The 18,684-nt window shown below is 41.5% G+C and overlaps 1 protein-coding gene across 3 annotated transcripts; it reads right to left on the reverse strand.

Annotated features, from left to right (window-relative positions):
* Positions 1-9,389: 9,389 nt before the first annotated feature.
* Positions 9,390-14,400, reverse strand: Prmt6 (protein arginine methyltransferase 6). 3 transcript variants are annotated; one of them, NR_172023.1, is made up of 2 exons: positions 13,086-14,400; positions 9,390-11,167 (listed from the first exon to the last, which is right to left on the reverse strand). NR_172023.1 is itself a non-coding variant. In NM_001393859.1 (2 exons), exon 1 carries the CDS (start codon positions 14,379-14,381, stop codon positions 13,254-13,256), a length of 1,128 nt encoding a protein of 375 aa, NP_001380788.1. In that variant the 5' UTR covers positions 14,382-14,400; the 3' UTR covers positions 9,390-11,167; positions 13,219-13,253. The 3 variants fall into 3 exon arrangements, 2 of the variants coding, with proteins under 2 accessions (NP_001380788.1, NP_001380787.1); NM_001393859.1 differs by having other exon boundaries at positions 13,219-14,400; NM_001393858.1 differs by lacking the exon at positions 9,390-11,167 and having other exon boundaries at positions 11,928-14,400.
* Between the last annotated feature and the right edge of the window lie 4,284 nt (positions 14,401-18,684).

Below are 18,684 nucleotides of genomic sequence, written 5' to 3' on the forward strand. Positions count from 1 at the left end.
GTGTATGTATCTTTAGCAGCCATATAAATCTGTGTGTCAGAAGAGGGTGTCAGATCCTCTAGGAGTGGAGTTACAGACAGTTGTGACCTGCCCAGTAGGAGCTAGAATTGAACCAGGGTCGCCTGTTAGAGTAGCAAGTGTTCTTAGTTACTTTACTATAACTCCAGTCCCATTGTAGAACTCTTAAGATGTAAGATTTACAAGTTGGTATTTAGGCCACTGGGAGCGTGGCGAGCATGCTCTCTGGTCTTCAGGGGGTAGGTCCCCCCTCCTCTACCTCCTTTTCACATCTCAGCTGGGAGGTGAGGAACAGATTGGCTTTGCCATATGCTATTGCCATGATATAGCAATGCACCCCCAGTAAGAGGGCCAACTGGCCATGGACTGAGTTCTCAACCTTGAGTCAAAATAAACCTTTTCCTCTTTATAAGTTGATTATCTCAGTTACTTCTCCTGTGAACAGAAGGTGACTAACTCAGCCAGAAAAAATCTGACTGAAGTTACAAAACCACTCTCTTCCCTTGTGAAGAACATGAAGAAACACAGAAAATGCCTTGGAATAAAAACAATCAAGTACTTCATGCCAGAAAAATGGGGGCGGGGGCGCACTGATGAGTAAGGAATGTGCTCTTCCTTTAACAGACAACATAACCAGAGAACAGGGACACACAAGGCTCAGGCTTAGAGGGGACACAGGGGAGCGGGAGATCGTGGGTGACTTTCATAAAAGGTGAGGAGATACTTAACATTAAGCAAGGCCTCTCGACACAGATGTAGCAGATGTGCACCTTGGTCTTCATGTGGGTCCAGAACAACTGGAACACGGACGATCCCAAAAGCTGTTCCCTGTACACGTACAGGATATACTCTTCTCCTGGGAAGCCTCGTATGGCCTCAGTGGGGGGAGGATGCCCCTAGTCTTGCAGAGACTTGATGTGCCAGGGGATGGGGATGGGGGATAAGCAGGGGAACCCTACTTGCGCAGAGAAGAAGGGGAGGGGGGACACGGGGAAGAATTGTGGGAGGGGGTGACTGGGAAGCGGCAGTGAGTGGGATATAAAGTGAGTAAGTTTAGAAAAAGATCTTCAGTGGTTGGACACAAAAGGGGAAGAAGAGCAGATGGGTAGTGTAGCAAGGCAAGAGGAGGCAGCATACACACAATACGGAAACGGGGAATCGCATGACATTTATCGGGATGATATCATGACAGTTTTCAGGAATTGAGTCACAGTTGCTCTACGGATGGCATTGTCGGGGCCTTTCTCAAGCGTTTCTTAGAAGTGTGGGAGCCGAGCATTTGAGCGCTTTTTACGAATGTGTGTAGCTGACTAAAAGGGTTAAATTAGTTGGTTGCGAAGTAAACTCTCCTGAATTGGTTCCTCATTAAGTGAATTGAGCACAAGGAAGCAACCCTCCTAAGGGGTGAGGGGGTTGTTTATAGTTGCTTCTCGGTAGCGATAAAAATACTCAAGTCTAATATCATGAACAAAACAACTGGTAATAAAAAGTATGTGATTTTAAAAACAAGTGCAGCACTGGCAATATAAGCTAAGTGGCTTTTTATATAAATTGCCTCTTCCCTTCTATTTAGATAATGCAGTCTCGAGTTGTTCTCTCTTTCCTCTGTGGTTCCTGGGATCAAACTCTGATAGTCTCTCAGAGCAAGTGCTCTCTGCCTCCTCTGCCTTCCCTCTTTGCAATATTGTTTCACTCCCATCTTATCTGACAGTAAAATTCATGTTTCTGAAATGCCAATGTATCTCATCCAATATCCAACATATGCCAAAAAGCAAAACCCTGCGGTGGCCAATAAGTGCATTTGATAGCTTTACATTGAAAGCAAAAGAATCTTTATTTCAAAATGCTAAATTTTGGGTGTATTTAATATTTAAATCCTAAATTATGGAACGGGAGATAATTTGAGTATATTTCTCTCACACTTGACAAGTAAAGGTTTTCTTTTAAAATTATTTTTATTAATTCCTCGAGTACTTCTAACAATGTATTCTAATCCTTCTCATTCCTCACTCCTTCCCAACTCCTCCTGGCGTCACCTCCTCTTTTCAGCTCCTCCCACACTCATGTCTCTTCTTTTATTGCCACCATTTTATTTTTAATTAAAATGTATCACTCAAATATGCCTCGCCAGTATAATTTCTGAGTACATTCTAAATGCTTACCCTTATACTCCCAGGTAACTCTCACCCTACAACAAAGTCTTTGGACAGCACATAGAGTCCATGTCAGAAAGACACAACTATTTATGTGCTAAGAGCGGCTGACAGTGGGGTGCCCAGCCCTAGCGGTTACATGTACAACTAAACTGTTACACTCATGCACACTTTTCTTTGAGTATTCCGCCGAGTCCAGTTTGTGCTCGCCATATACTCCTGGATGTCTGGATATCAGGACATCTACTAGGGCATGGTTGACTTATGACATCCCTGACTCTCCCTCTCCAGAAGTCATTAATGGTCAATAGCACCCCAGTTAGGGGGGATGTGTTTGTGGTAAATAGTTTTGTAATTAGAAAAGAAATTTAAAAAATAATACACAGATTAATCGATTGCAAGTAATAAAAGTACATTATTTTTGCCAAAATTAATGTATTCAAATATTAAATTAAATGAAAACTATATAGCACAGATGATTAAAACTTCCAGAAAGCAAAATTCCCCTACAAAGTAAAAATTTAATGGATATATATATATATATATATATATATATGGAGAGAGAGAGAGAGAGAGAGAGAGAGAGGAAAAAATGAAAACATAAATGGCCAGAGAACATAAGGAAAGATGTCCAATGTCCTAGGATGTAGAATAATAGAAACAAAAAAATCAACTAGTGGCTTTTACTCGCAATGTTCACAAAAAGCTGCTTGATAAAATCCAGATAAGTGACCATCTTAGCTACTTTTCTATGGCTGTCATAAGTACCGCTTCAGAAGCAGCTTGTTGAAGGGAGCATTTAATTGGGACTTATAGTTTCAGAGAGGTTAGAACCCATCATAAGTGGGAGGATGGTAGCAAGCAGGCATGGTGCAGCAGCTCAGGGCTCTTATCCTGCTTTATAGATGGAAGCAGGAACACACACTGGGTACAACCCGAGTCTTTTGAAACCTCGAAGCCCACGCCCAATGACACGCCTCCTCAAACAAGTCCACAAAACCTAATCCTTCCCAAACAGTTCCACTAACTGAGGAACAAGCATTCAAATCTATGAGGCTATCGGATCTTCCTCAAGCCACCACAGTGACATTGGAATACAAACTCTCTTATGTATCATTAAAGAGAATATGAATTGCTGGGGCTTTTCAGAAAGCAAACTGCCAAGATTCATGGGAGGAGAGCAAATACTTAGGAAAGGCTGCCTTAAACATAGGGCAACACAGCAGCTCATGGGGTCTGGTGGTTTGAAGCAGAATGGTTCCCATAGCCTAGTATATTTGAATGTTTGGTTCTCAATTGGTGGGCTCACAGCAAAGATTGGGATGTGTGACCTTGATGGAGAAGGTCTGTCCTTGTTGGAGGAGGATTTTCACTGGGGGAGGGGGGGGTGGAAGTGGGGAAGGCTTTGAGGTTTGAAGAGTCCAAGGTCTAATCACTGCTTGTTACTCTCCAGGACCCTGTCTCTCTGTCTGTCTGCTGCCATGCTTCCTTCTATAATAATGAAGTAATCCTCTGATACTCTGAGCAAGCCCTCAACTAATTTTTTTCTTAAATAAGAATTAAGCCAGAGACTCCCAGATGAGGGAGGCTCCCAGGTGTCAATGAAGGTGACCGTAGCTGGAATGCATATCCATGGGGATGTGGAACCTGAAGAGGCCACCTCCTGTAGTCAGGCAGGACCCCCCAGTGAAGGGATAAGGACACCAACCTACCCACAAAAATGCCAACTCAATTTTTGTCCTGTCTAAAGGAAATGCTGGGACAAAGACAGAGCAGAGACTAAGGGAATGGCCAACCAATTACTGGCTCAACTTGAGACCCATCCCATGAGAAAGTTCCAATCCCTGACACCGTTAATGATACTCTGTTGTGCCTGCAGACAGGAGCCCAGTGTAACTGTCCTTTGAGAGGCTCCACCCAGCAGCTGACTGAAACAGATGCAGAGACTCAAAGTCAAACATTGGACAGAACTTGGGGACTCTTATAGAAGAGTTGGGGGAAGGTGTGAAGGTTATCCACCCTCTCAGAGGAGGGAGGTGTGGGAGAGACTCTGTGAGAAAGAAACTGGGAGCAAGGGCAGTGATCCGGTGTGAATGAATGAATGAATAAATGAATGAATGAATAAATAAATAAATAAATGGAGGGAAAAATAAGCATTGACTTGGCCATGATGTGTATTGACAGCAACAATAACTTTAACTAAGAAATGATGTGTCAGTAGTAAATATTTCCTAATTTCTGGAATGCAAAAGAGGATTGTGTTTTCTATATTTGAAGAGAGTCCATGTCAAAATAAAGAAGTGAACTAACTTCGGTTGTTGCAATTTGGAAAAGAGAAATGGTGAGAAGGTGTCTTAGTTAGGGTTTTACTGCTGTGAACAGACACTATGACCAAGGCAATTCTTATAAGCAAACACTAATTGGGGCTGCTTACAGATTCAGAGGTTTAGTCCATTATTATCAAGGCAGGAGCATGGCAGCATCCAGGAAGGCCTGGTGCAGGAGGAGCTGAGTTCTACATCTTCATCTGAATACTGCCTTCCAGGCAGGTAGGATGAGGGTCTTAAAGCCCACAACCACAGTGACACACCTAATCCAACAGGTCCACACCTTCTAACAGTGCCACTCCCTGGTCGAGCATATACAAACCATCACTGATGGTAAATCCATTTATTCTTAAAGAACATGGTAGCACAGGGTTTTATAAAATTCCGAAATAAAACAGAAATAAGCCATCTAGAGATAACATATATGGTAACATTTTATACATAATTACATATACAGATTTATATTTGTATTATATAAAAATTATACTACATACATTGTTTCTTTATATTAAGCTTGAAATACCTATTATATTCAAAAGCTAATGACAACTGATGTACTTCTAGCATAATAGAAATGTCAAGATAATATAAATTTGGAGTTGAGTGTGCTTCCATGGTGCTCTAATACACTTACAGGATAAAGTTGGGTGTGGTGATGCACACCTTCAATCTCAACACTTGTTAGGGCAGAGGCAGGGTGATCTCTGTGAGTTCAATGCTAGCCTTGTCTACATAATTCCAGGCCAGCTAGAGCTACATAGTGAGACCATAGTGAGATCCAGCTGTAAGGCATTATCTCAATCAGTGATCAGGTGGTGGTGGGGTGGTGGGGTGGTGGGGTGGTTGGGGGTGGGATGGGCAGCCTATTGTGGGTGGTGCCATCCCTGGGCTGGCAGTCCTGGGTTCAATAAGAAGACATGCCGAGCAAGCCAGGGAAAGCAATCCAGTAAGCGGCACTCCTCCATGGCCTCTGAGCTACATAGTCTCAAAAACAAACAAACAAACAAACAAACAAACAAACAAACAAAACCAACAACAACAGAAATGACGTTATAGAACTTGGTAAGATCGTCTAGAAGAAGACTGAGAGAACAGGGTAAGTAAAGTGATGGCAATAAGGATTGCAAACATTGTCTACAGATAGAAACTTAGTTGAATATGCATATTATCAGTAGCCATATTGCTTTCAGGACGAATAAGCGATATGTACATGTATTGTCTTGTTATAACACAAGATGAACTACATGAATATATGTACATGTGTTATAAAATGTACATAAATATATCTTTATTTATTAGAACATAAACTCTGAATTGTACAGAATAGAGGATCATTTTCTATGCTAAATTTCTTTTATGTTTGTACTTTATTACTGCAGCTTAGAAAATCACATCGAATTTTGGGGACATGGTTCAGTGGGTAGATTGTACAGTGGATAATGTCATACAGGCATGAGAACCTGAGCTTGGAGGCCCAGAGTCCATGTAAAAGCTGGGAAGGTGTGACAACTGTCTGTGAGGGAGATAGCCAATCCATGGAGCAAGCTGGCTAGCTAGATGTACTGGCTGGTTTTGTGCTTCAACTTGACACAAGCTGGAGTTATCACAGAGAAAGGAGCCTCCATTGTGAAAATGCCTCCATGAGATCCAGTTGTAAGGCATTTTCTCAATTATTCATTAAGAGGGGAGGGCCCAGTCCATTGTGGGTGGTGCTGTCCTTGGGCTCATGGCCCTGGGTTCTACAAGAAAGCAAGCTGAGAAAGGTAGGGAAAGCAAGCCAGTAAGCAGCACCCCTCCATGGACTCTGCATCAGCTCCTGCCTCCAAGTTCCTGCCCTGTGTGAGTTCCTGTCCTGACGTCCTTTGGTGGTAAACAGCAATGTGGAAGTGTAAGCTGAATAAACCCTTTCCTCTCCAACTTGCTTCTTGGTCGTGATGTTTTGTGCAAGAAAACAGACCCTGACTAAGACACTAGACTAGTCTGAATTGCTAGCTTAGGGGCAGGAAGAGACTCTGCCTAAATAAAATAAAGTGGAGAGCGATTGAAGAAAATGCTTGACTCAAGTTTTGTCCTCCACAAACACATGCGTTCAAACGCCAATATACATATGTGTATACATGCACACCACAGTGCATATGTATTAAAAAATTAAATATATAATAAAATTTAACAAAGTAATGACTTGGTATAATGAAAATTAACCAAAATTGAAAAATGTCCTATTAATAATTATGATCCATATTTTATCTCTAAATAATGTCACAAATTACTATTTACATGGATAGTAAAGTTAACGTATACTTTTGGGGCTCCTCTTACTTTGTTTAGCAGCATTTGGGCATTTTATCTACATAAGGACTTACACTTGGCAGCTATCTCATGTGTTTTTGACCCTGTATTATGGAATATATTTGTGTATCGTCTTACCTTATCAGAAGGCTCAGACTCTGTAAGATCACCTTGGCAGAAGATTCAAGGAAAGGCAACTGACAGTTTAATTCTATTACAAACAGCACATACCCTGGTGGTTTCCAATTCCATCCTGTATTCAAATCCCTTTGTTGTAATTGCTCTCATTCTCTCCTTGTTTTTCTCTAATTATTCTGACTGTAGAAAATTCTCAATTAATCATAGACTGTGTATTTAATCTTAGGATTTCCTAAATCCTCTCTTTAAAATTCTATCTTTTAGTGTGTATTCATAACCACTTAAATATTTCCTATTTTTGATTGGATGATGAATGATGGGAGAATTTAAAAGTTCCCATTAAAATAGGCATCTTGGTATTTTTATAAATTATTTTTTGTGAAAGTCTGATGTCAATGGATATACAAAATCAATTTTTTTAACCATTTATGGATCTGAATCATTTACCCATCAATATGTATAACTAAAAGTAAAAGAATCTATAACTTGTCCTTATAAAATTTTATAATTAGTATGTTAATATTATATAATTACAATGTGTGTAATTTATAATAAATCTGATTTTTTAAAATAAAGCTTAATACTTACATTACTCTGTACCCCATAATACTACGTTGCACATAGAGTGTGAAAAATTTTATTGACAAGGGAAGATTGAGTAGTTCTTTTACACAGGGAGTCCTGAAATTGCCTAGAAAGTAAGCTAAGAGGGCACACAGTTCCTAGGCTAGCCTGGACTACATAGTGAAGGGAGATCTTATCTCAAAGTCAAAATAAATAAGAAAACAAACAAATGGCATATATTAACGTAAACAGTAATAAACCACGAGTCTAAGCATAGCTATTTTATAAACAGATGTTTTCAGAAAAGCCCTAAGGTAATGGTGATTGAGAGTAAGGTGTGTAGTGGCAATACTAATCATTAACTTCAAGTTCCTCTGGCCTTAAGACAGTTTTATGTCACTGGAGCAATGCTATTGTCACTGACCTCATCGAGCCAAGACACCAGGTATCTTTTGAGTTCAGCTATTTCCTGAACTCACCTATTTCCCTTGGGTTTCATCACTGGGTTTCATCCCTCAGCCCTTGTATTCCTCTTCCTTATTCACCTCAGAAAGCAATGACCTGTATGAATTCATACTCAAGTGTAGTTGTAACTAGCTTTCCACTCTACTTCCCTTCAAGAAACTTTGCCTTGACAAACTCCAGGAACACAGTATCATTTCAAGTTAATTTCTGAAGCTGAACAAAACCCAGAATATTTTGCTACAATGTATACAACATTCATTGGTCATTCGAAATGTATCCTCAGACAGTGTGGAAGTTGATCCAGGCCAGATCATTCCAGTCTTTAATATTTGATGCTAAGAGCTGACAACCACTGAACACAAAGCACCCTTGCTGAGTGCATCAAACCTTAGAAGAGGGCATCTCATGCTAGACCCACAGATGCTTTGCACTGGGTCCCCTTGGCCAGTCTCATCCTAGAATTGCGCAGTAAATCTCCCCCATCTTTATGTATTTTGTTCTTAACGTCTTCCTTAGTCCTTCGCATCAAGATGATTGCTTCTATTTATTTCAGTGTTGGTTGGGAATTTCTCCTTTGAATTATTTTTATTTGGATTTGTGGTTTTGTTAATATTCTCAGTGACCAAACTGAATAGGTTTTATTTACTATCTCCCTCACTGCTTTATTTCTCATCATATTGTTGTGGATCTCTTGGAGCTAGAGTCACAGATGGTTGTGAACCAAGATATGGATGCTGGAAATTGAATTTGGGTCCTTTGCAAGAGCTCTCAGTCACTGAGCCATACCTCTCGTCTGTGCTAAGTCTTTAAAACCTTTTAGTTGACGGAATGATTTCACTCATCTTTCCCTATATCTTTTATGAAATTAATTATAAAAGGTTCCAAAAGACCACAACTGTTACTGTTCATGTGCTAATATTGAAAGTCTTTTTAGTATTAAATTCTCTGATTTTTCCCACAAATACATATAACTGGAGATGTAGTTTAATTATGCAATCTTTCCTATTTTTAAGCTATTTTGATGCATTCTGAAAAATGTTTAGAAATCTCTTCCTTACTGGTATATACAATTTACTGGGGTCTGGTTTAAGCTTAGAAAAAAACAGCTTAACATGTTTCACACACATCTTTAGAAATTTTGATCACTTAAAATATTAACATCTGTAAAACTGGCTAAAAAGATGGGATCAAACCAGCTACCCATCCAGATGGCAAACCTCAGCCAGCCATATTTTATTGGAAACAAAAGTGTCATGCTTAGACTCTTCTGGCCCTTTATCTGAATGAAACCTTTCATCTTCACAACTTTGCTTTCCTCCAGAAAGCTAGTTATGAAATTCAAGGACTTGCCTGCACAGGTTATGTATTGAACCAGAGTCACACTCCAGCTCTCCAAAAATACTTTAATGCCCCAAAGAATTGACCAGGCTACAAATTCAAAAAATACATGTAATATTTATTAAAAGTGAGAGGATAAATCATAAACAAATTGAAGCATAAAAATCACACAGAAAGTTGGGGAAGATACAAGCAAATGTGCACATGCACACACTCGCGCACACAGTATACACACAGTATACACACAGACACACAGACGACCCATAAACTTGGCTTAGAGTCTTTGTTTTAGTAGCTGGGGATTACCTATTTAATATAGTTGGTCTATTATGGAACAGACTAGTATTTTGGGGAATACTGTCTAATTCTAGAACATCAGATGGGAGTTTCTCAGGTGTTCACAATCTTCCTGCTGATAGGAATCAGACCTTTGATCCTCAGAGAGCCTTAAAGGGTGACAGCACCCTTTCCATACTCACTCAGCAGAGCTAAGAGCTGGGAAGGATTTCCAGGCTTACGAATGCATGAGAACAACTGATGCTGCTTTACTGCTCCCACTGTACCCTGTTCTCTGAAGGGCAGATGTGCTCAGTTATTACAGTGCTTAGCTATTATGTAGCTGTTGATAATGAAATTAATGGAGAGACATATACAGAGATGAACATGTGGAGGAGTGGGGCCTGTTAGTAAATGCTCCTTAGGAGCCATCTTTCCTCAGCACTAGGTAAACTGTGGGGATAAGAGCAAAGCTGGCAGTAAAGAAGACGGCAGGCAGCTGTTCGCAGCAGGTGCTTTTCACATTCACTTTCTTGAACTCCATTTTCTTGTCTCTTTTACATCCCTGCCCAAATGACAGGGAGTTCACTTGTCTTTGCTACTGTCATGCATTCAGTTTTCTGGAGACCCTAGAAAGTGTCCCATTTGACTATTGTTACAGAAATAAACATAAGGGCTGTTGAAATGAGTGCCCACTATGTCAAACTCAAGTTACACACTGCAGATGTTTCTTTTGGGCAGGTCTAAGAGCCTTTCTAGTACTAAACACTTTCCCGTCATCATCAAATAATAAAGCCCTTGTTACTATTAAGGTGGCACATAGTCTCCTGTTTTTAAGTGAAGCATGTGGGATTAATATGAGAGTAAATTTTTGTTTACCTTTGAAAAGTCAAGAATTGTGGGTAAGGGTCAGCCAAAAACTGGGTCTATGCTGGGCACAGTGGTACAGAGCTATTAACTCCAGAATGTGGAAGGTGGAGGAAAGAGTTCAAAGTCATCCTCAGCTATATCCTGGGTTCCAATTTAGCCTTGCACAATGTATGATCACATTTCCAAACCAGGAAGAATTATGTATGTAACTTTCTGTCAGCATCTACGAAACCTTTTTCACTTAGTGTGTAAAACAAATAATCCATCTTTTCTGACACTAAAACCACCCAGGTCCTAACTAACCTAAAATTATGGCCTTTACTTCCTTTAGTGTAGACATCTACTTATGGGCAGAGTTCAAGTAGCATGTAATCCCAAATACCTACCACAGTGACCTTTAGAATGTATTATGCTCATTGGTTTAATAAATTAGCGACAAAATTGGGAAATTTGGGAGGGCTAAATAAAGGTAAGGTGTGAGGGAGGTAGGTGGGACTTTACCATGATGCTCTCTCTAGAGTCTAATAATCCAGGCCTGTGGCCCTAAGGGTTTCAGTTACCAGTCCCAATCCACATAACACATCAGATAGTGCCTGGGTGTCCACACACCTCAGGCTTTCCTCTTTCCCAGGTGTCTTCATCCCAAAGACTGTGGTGCTTCTTTGGATCATCTGGTACCCCGTGGCATACGTTGCTCTTCATGTATAGCCAAGGCGATGCTGTCAGTGCCTGTGGGGGTTAAAAAAAAACAAAACACAAAACCACAAATGAGTATTTGTTCTGCAGCTCATTTTGTATGCAGCATTAGACTGCTCTAGGTTTACCTTTCACACAAATTCAGCATCACGGTGCCGGAAGCTTACTTCTAGGTTATTTAATTACTTGTATCCCCAATTCTCTATGGAGTAGGTAAGTGCTATAGTTATCCCCAGTTTGCATGAGGGCTTTGAAAAAAAGTGGGGGGCGTGGGCTGGTTTGCCCGAGGACACAGAGTGTTTTGTCTGGCTCCTGAGACCTGGTTCTTAAGCACAACACTATGCTTCCTGCCTTTAGCTTCTGCTCCCACATTACCTAATTCATTTTTGAGAAAATGTTAACTAGAATTTTGAAACTTTTTGCTCAGTCAGGAAAATCTAGTCTCCATTTACACCCTCCCTCCCAAGTTTTAACTGGATTTTCCTTTATGTCTTTTTTTAGGGGTGGGGAGGATATATAGTACTTGTATTTATAGAATTATGCAGAAAAGTGGGATTCCACAGATGTTTAAATACTAAGGGAATTGTTATAGAAAGGTCAATCAGAATCACCAGCAATTACTACAGGTGAAAGGTTAATTAAAAACATACAGAATCCCAAAGGAACTACTTTTCAAACCTTTAAACCAAGCATTTATAAAAGATGTTAGGTATTCTGACATCAAAATATGCTTGTTTTGTGAAACTAATGGTTTTATATGTGTATGTTTCCTTCAAAATAGAGCCCCAGCAAATTAGTTTTAATACTTTAGCAATTTAATATACAATGAATATCTTTAAAAAGCCAAAACAGAACCAAGGTTACAAAAAGTGAAATTCAAGGGCAGTTAAGAACAGCAGTTTTTCACACCCATTAAGTCTTACAAAGCTAGAATTCAAAACCCTGTTAATCATAATTTGAGCTGTCCTCAAGCTGTGTTCTGCAGGAGCTGTAACACTTAGGAACTGAGACCATGAGAAAGGTAACAGCATTATCATAAACTCACAGAGGGGACACAAAGTCTAAAGACCTCAACTATAAAAAGTGAGAATGCCATTTTATTTGCCACAGAAAGGAGGAAAGCTCCGTCAGTGAAATAAATCTGACAATGTGACTCGTACTTCATTAAAACTAACTTCCCCATATTCACCATGTTCACATTTGGCTGAACTAAAAAGAATCGAAGACAGGAACTTTACTAGATGTACGCAGGGTGCTCGTGTACCTTTCTATACCTGTGCTTAAATAAAGCAAGCACAGAGGTAAAGGGTTCACCCATGCGATAGGTTCAAGCAATCTTCCCTATTACACTGCTTTACAAGAATGACAAAAATATTATAAAACATAGATTTTCTTGGCTCAGTCTTTAAAATAAAAATATTTAAACCCCATATTATTTCACTTTTAGATTATTTTTTTCTCCTGTCACTTTTAGAATTGCCTAGACAGGCTGTAAAATTAAGCCACTTTACTAAGGTTAAGTGTTCATCAAATTTAGCATGCCGTAAATTAAGAGTAAAGAGAATGGGGTTATTTATAAGTACTTCACCTGTGCTCCACTTCCTTACTAACAGGAGGAATTTTATTTAGAATATAAGGAAATACAGGTACCATATCCTACAGGCACCGGAGACTTGAGAGAATTTAGACTAAAAAAAAATACAGCTCTAAAAAATAATGCTGCAAGTTTCTGAAATGTAATCAAAACATTTTGCCTTTCTCCCAGTTTCATATTGATAAGGGATGAGTTGTCAGATTAGCGCGTGGACCAATTATAATCTCGCGTTTACTGCCCCCACCCCTGCAGTTAAACAAAAGAAACAGTAATACAAGAGTTTCACACTACATGCTTTCCAGGTTTAAAAGCCCATTAATAAGCACATTGCATCAGTCCTTGGTCAGGAATGCTCACTTTTAAAATAAACATTGCCAGAAGAATGTCCTCAAATGAAGTCTGGTCACTCCCTTTCTCAGAAGTGGTGAGGTAAAAGAGACAGATACGTCCCCTACTTGCATAGGAGATTGATTTCCCTTTCTCTTCTGACCTTCCTAAGAAGGTAGATGGGAGAAAAGGCAACGCTCAGTCCTCCATGGCAAAGTCTTTGGTCTTTTCCTCATGGTCCCCCACTTTGTAGCGCAGAAGTACGCGCAGACGCCGGGGGTTGTCCCGGGAGGGCAGCAGGGTGATCTCTCCAGAAATGTCTGTATCTTGTTCCACCGGCACCGGCTCATTCAAGTAGAGGAGCGCCTGCTTCCAGTGCGTGGCCGGGTGGAAAGGTGAGGTGGACAGCACCAGAGGTTTCTCCGAGTCCCCTCCAGGAAAGGTTACCTGAAACCAGATGGCAAAACCATGTAGAGGCGCGGAGCCATAGCAGCTGCAGCGGAAGCGCCCGCCCACACCGGCCTCCAGCTCCTGCTCCAGGCCAGCGCGGGCCAGCTCGAGCTGGGCAAAGCGCTGTGGCCGGGCCAGCACGTCCTCTCCGGACAGACCCTGCACCACGATCTCCGAATGGCCCATGAGGCAGCGCGTGGCGAAGCTTTCCATGCAGCTCATATCCACGCCATAGTGCTGCTTCACTTGGCTCCAGAAACCCAAGCGCCATTCCAGCATCTGGTCGCTAATCGGGGCCACGAAGAGCTCAGCGGAATCTGGCAGGAGGAGACCGCCCTCCTTCAGCCATTTGGTCCGCGCGTGGAGCACGGAGCTCAGCATGGACTCGTGCAGTAGTCCGTAGCCCATCCACTCGCTTACGATGGCGTCCACTTGCTCCGGCAGCTCCACCGTCTCCACCGGGCCTGGCAGGATGTGCACGCGGTCCTCCAACCCGTTGAGCCGCACCACCTCCTGGGCCTGTTGCCAGATGGCGCTGGCCTCCACAGCGTATACGCGCCGGGCCCCGGCCTGGGCGCAGAAGATGCTAAGAATGCCGGTGCCTGCGCCCACGTCCAGCACGGTCTTGCCTCGCAGAGCGGCCCAGTTCCTCAGGATGCCTAGGCGGTAGGCGTCGGTGCGGACGCGGTCGGCGATCATCTCCTCGTGGACCGATACGTCGGAGTAGCACTCGTAGTACAGCTGGTCCCGCTCGCGCTTGGTCCTCCGGGGTCGTGGCGGGGCTGCCTCCTGCTCCCCGCCATTTTCCTCCTCAGCTCCCTCCCCTCCTGCGCCGCCGACCCCCGACTCAAGCTTTCTTTTCTTGCTCAGCGACATCTTGGTCCCGGCAGCCGACCTCCAGCATGCGTTGCGCGGTGCGGCGCGCAGGCTCAGAGTCCCGGGGCCTGCTGGGATTTGTAGTCCGTGCTCTTCATCCCACGTCCTGCTCTCTGAGGTTCACCCAGAGTCTCCTTGTCATTTTGTTCTGCTCCTCTAACGCCTTGACATACTGTTTCTCTAAGACCACACTATTATCCCGAGATCCTTTCAGTTTTTGCTCTTTCTTTTTACCCCTCACTCTTTCTTTTGCACACATTCTTGAAGCAGGAACATTACTTAATAACTACAGGTCTATGCCCCTGTCACAAGATCCCAACCACCACTACTGAATCATGGAGGCACAATTCTTGTCCCTTCCCTGACACTTGAACATATCAAGCTCTCTGTTCTAACTGGAGTTAGGATACAAAGAATATGTAAATGAGGCAAAGTGAAAACCTAATAATAGAAAATCTTGGTTCTGAGTCCAAAGTGATCCCAAGGTACTGAAAGACCCAGGCCAAGTACTGAAGAACTGCTGTGGCCATGAAATGTACTATCAGCCACCATTGTGTTTCTGGAGAATAGTTTACTTGGTCTTGAGTACTGTTCTGAAAATTCTGTAGTTCAAACTAAAGAACAATTAACATCAGTGGTGTGAAACTCTCAAACCCATTACCAGTGTATTTGGTAACCATTTTATATATACACACATTCATACACACAGAAATCTATGTTTCTCTATTAAACATTTGCTTAGAGAAATGGTGGAACTCCTATCTTTTTTGACTACTTTCACAATGCAATTCACTTTTTTAAACATTGATATATTTCCTTGTAAAGGCAGAATTGATACCCACAGGCACAGTTATTTTGTTATTTTTTCTGTCAGTCAAGAAGAAGCTTGACTGACAATGAATTAATTTCTTCTTTGGCCATAACATAAAAACAGTAATTTAAAGAATATGTACTGGTCTCTGGAATAGGAGAAATAGCTCAGAAATTGACATCACTGGCTGCTCTTCCAGAAGACCCAGGTTAGATTAACAGCCCCACATGAAGGCTCACAATTGCTTTAACTGAAGTCCCAGGAGACCCGTTGCCTTCTGGCCTCCAGGAGTATCAAGTATGTATGTGATGTACAAACACAGAGGCCAAAAATAAAATACAATTAATATATGAAAGGATGTTTAAAATAACTATTCTCCTAATAAGAATATTTTTTCAAGCTTAAAAACTGATCACACAAAAGAAATGGGTTTTTTCTTTGTTTGTGTGTTTGTGTGTTTGTGTGTGTATGTTTAACCACACTAAACTTCTGGGCAATAGAATTACTTTCTCCTTTCTCTCTATTAGTGTCGCTAATGAAATTGGTTTATTAATGTGGAATCCTCAGCTGTATTTCTAATCTCAAGACTCTCGGTCCTGGCTCATTAGAAACCTCCAAGGAGCTTTATTGAAATACCTATGCTAGGGTCCACCTCAATCCAGTTAAACGAGAATCACTCAGGGGAACTCAAGCATCTAGTTTTTAAAGCTCCTGGGGATCCTAATGTGAAACCAGGTGATTATGGCTAATTTTGATTTAATTAAACCTTACATCATTATTTTCAATAGTCAGGGCTCAGCAACCTAGAACTTAAAGTCTGCAAAGTAGGTATTCTTCCTTTTTGCCTGGGTTTCATATCTTATTTTAATGAAGCAATGTCTAGAATAGGACATGAGATTAGTTATAAATGTGAGATTTTGGTAACACACATTGGGCTTTCCTTTATTCTATACTTATCCCACTCTGTTCTCAAACTACCAATTTTCCTTTTGGGTCTGTTCAGTGCTTCATTTTTGAAATGTTAATTAATTAATTAAATTTGTTATTATGTACCTGTAGTACACACAAGTGCTGTAAGATGCTTTTAGAGGTCAAAGGGCAGCTAAGGAGGTTGGTGCTCTCCTTATCACGTGGTAATTAGCATCCAACTCGAGTCTTCAGGCTTGGCTGTAAGTGTTTTTCCTACTGAGCCATCTCCCTGACCCAGAATGTGTTTATTGTTCACCCAATTTTTCATTTACTTCTTTGCAGTTTCTTGTAAAAAAAAATTTCTAAATAAATGTCTGTCAGCTCATCCATTTCTTACTAGCAAAGTCCAATTCTACAGAAGATGAAGTTGTCTTTCTAGCCAGGCAGCTCTGATGGAAGCTCACTGCAGCTAGCCACACCCCCAACTAATCCTTCTCCACATAGTTGCCAATGTGGGTTTTACAAAAATCCATGTAAGGTCGTATCACTTGAGGGGTTTCCCTTTCTCTGACTGGAAGACTCAAGTAACCTCAGATGACTTCCCTTCCTACCCCATCCCATCCCATCCCATCCCATCCCATCCCATCCCATCCCATCCCATCTCATATCATTTCAGAAATCCTAACTCTTTAGTGGGATCAAGATATACTACCCTTTTTACACCAATGCTTCTCTTCTGGCATACATACTCGCTTATGACTGGTCAAATTCTAGAAAAGAATTCCCTCATTTCACCTCACATCAATGGTTTTCCAATGGCCTTCCTTGGTTATATGGTATCTGTTCACAGCAGTAAAACCCAAACTAATACAGAAGTTTTATTTAATTATTGCTGTGATAGACCTGGCTATGCTTTTGTTTGGAAGAATGTGGATTTGGGGACTTTGGATTGGGAAAGTAGTGGAATGCTTTAAATGGGGCTTAATGGGCTATCCTAGTAGGAATATGGAAGGCTGTGTTATTGAGAGTGATTTGAATTTTGCAGTCCTGGCCCAAGAGGTTTCAGTGGAGAATTTCAGTCTGTGGCCTACAGACTATTTTTGTGCTATTTTGATGAAGAATATGGCTATGTTTTGCCCTTGTTTGAAGAGTCTGCCTGGGGCCAAGGTGACAAGACTCAGAAGTCTCAGAGACACCCATCGTAAACTTAGTTCTCTGGTTAAGTATCGTGAAGAGCATTTTAAACAAGCATAGCAAGCTGAGAAAGAAAAAAAAAATAAACTATATGGTTCAAATATTAAAGGGGCATCAGGTAGTGAAATAGATCTGAATCCTGCGTTCAAGGATACTAAATTGAATTAAGGGAGTAGTGACTTTGGGACAAGATATCACCAAACTAATTTTAGATCCAGGCATGGTAGTACAAGCCTTTAATCATAGGAGGCAAAGACAAGGCTGGCCTTGAACAGAGCAAGTTCTAGGTGAAGAAAAGCTTAAATCCAGGCTTGGTAGATCACACCTTTAATCCCAGTGTTTAGGAGACAGGCATGAAGATCTCTGATTTCAAAGTCAGTCTACAGACAAGTTCCAAGTCAGCCAGGCTTAGGCAGTGAAGGAGTTGGAAAACAGAAAGCTGGTGATAACGTAATAGAACAAGGGGCCATGTTCCAGCACCAGCAAGCCGCAGATGTTGGCAATTTAGTCATGTGGCTCTGGCTTTAGAGTCCAGAATAGAAAGGACTACTGGGAAAATTGATGCTGGTTAGCTAGAAATTAATAGTGAGTAAAAGACCAGCATTACTGAGGTAAAATCTTCTGGGAACTTTTTTTCTGAGAGCACAAAGAAGCTGTGTCCCAGAGATAGCTAAGGTTGCATGTTGTGCTGCAGCTGTACTTGGTAATGTGTATGAGTTACCCAGGTGATACTGGTTTTGAAGGAATGAAGGGGTCATGAAAAGCAGCTGAGGCTTGGCACTATGAGGGGCCATGGAAGGTTACAGGTAAAGGTGCAGCCTCAGTTTTAATTATGTCCCAGGACTGAAGGGGTCATGCAAAGGAGTTGAGGCTTGGCACCATGAAGAGAGGTGAGCCTATGAAAGGCTATTGGTGAAGCCTAGTTGTAGCAGAAGACCCCAGTGTATTGGAGATCCCAGTAACATGGGCTGATCATTAAGAACTGCAGCAGCAGTAGAGTGGAGTCAACCAAACCAAGGGTGCTACAGATTACAGATCTGGAGAAGTGACCCAATACTTAGAGGATCCCAGAAGATCATGTGTGCATCCCAAACATTGGAACAAGAAGCTGTAATGTTAAAGTTGATGTAGAGACCCCAACTTTTTTTTTTATCATTATTAACTTGAGTGTTTCTTATTTACATTTCGATTGTTATTCCCCTTCCTGGTTTCCGAGCCAACATTCCCCTAACCCCTCTCCCTCCTCTTCTCTATGGGCTTCCCCTCCCCATCCTTCCCCACAACAATCACATTCACTGGGGGTTCAGTCTTGGCAGGACCAAGGGCTTTCCCTTCCACTGGTGCTCTTACTAGGCCATTCATTGCTACCTATGAGGTTGGAGCCCAGGG

The sequence above is a fragment of the Rattus norvegicus genome, chromosome 2, assembly GCF_036323735.1.
Source record: "Rattus norvegicus strain BN/NHsdMcwi chromosome 2, GRCr8, whole genome shotgun sequence".
In the NCBI taxonomy this organism is placed as follows: Eukaryota; Metazoa; Chordata; class Mammalia; order Rodentia; family Muridae; genus Rattus; species Rattus norvegicus.

Excerpts from the sequence above, each read along its gene's own strand:
- Prmt6 (NM_001393859.1), bottom strand. The coding sequence starts at position 14,381 with ATGTCGCTGAGCAAGAAAAGAAAGCTTGAGTCGGGGGTCGGCGGCGCA.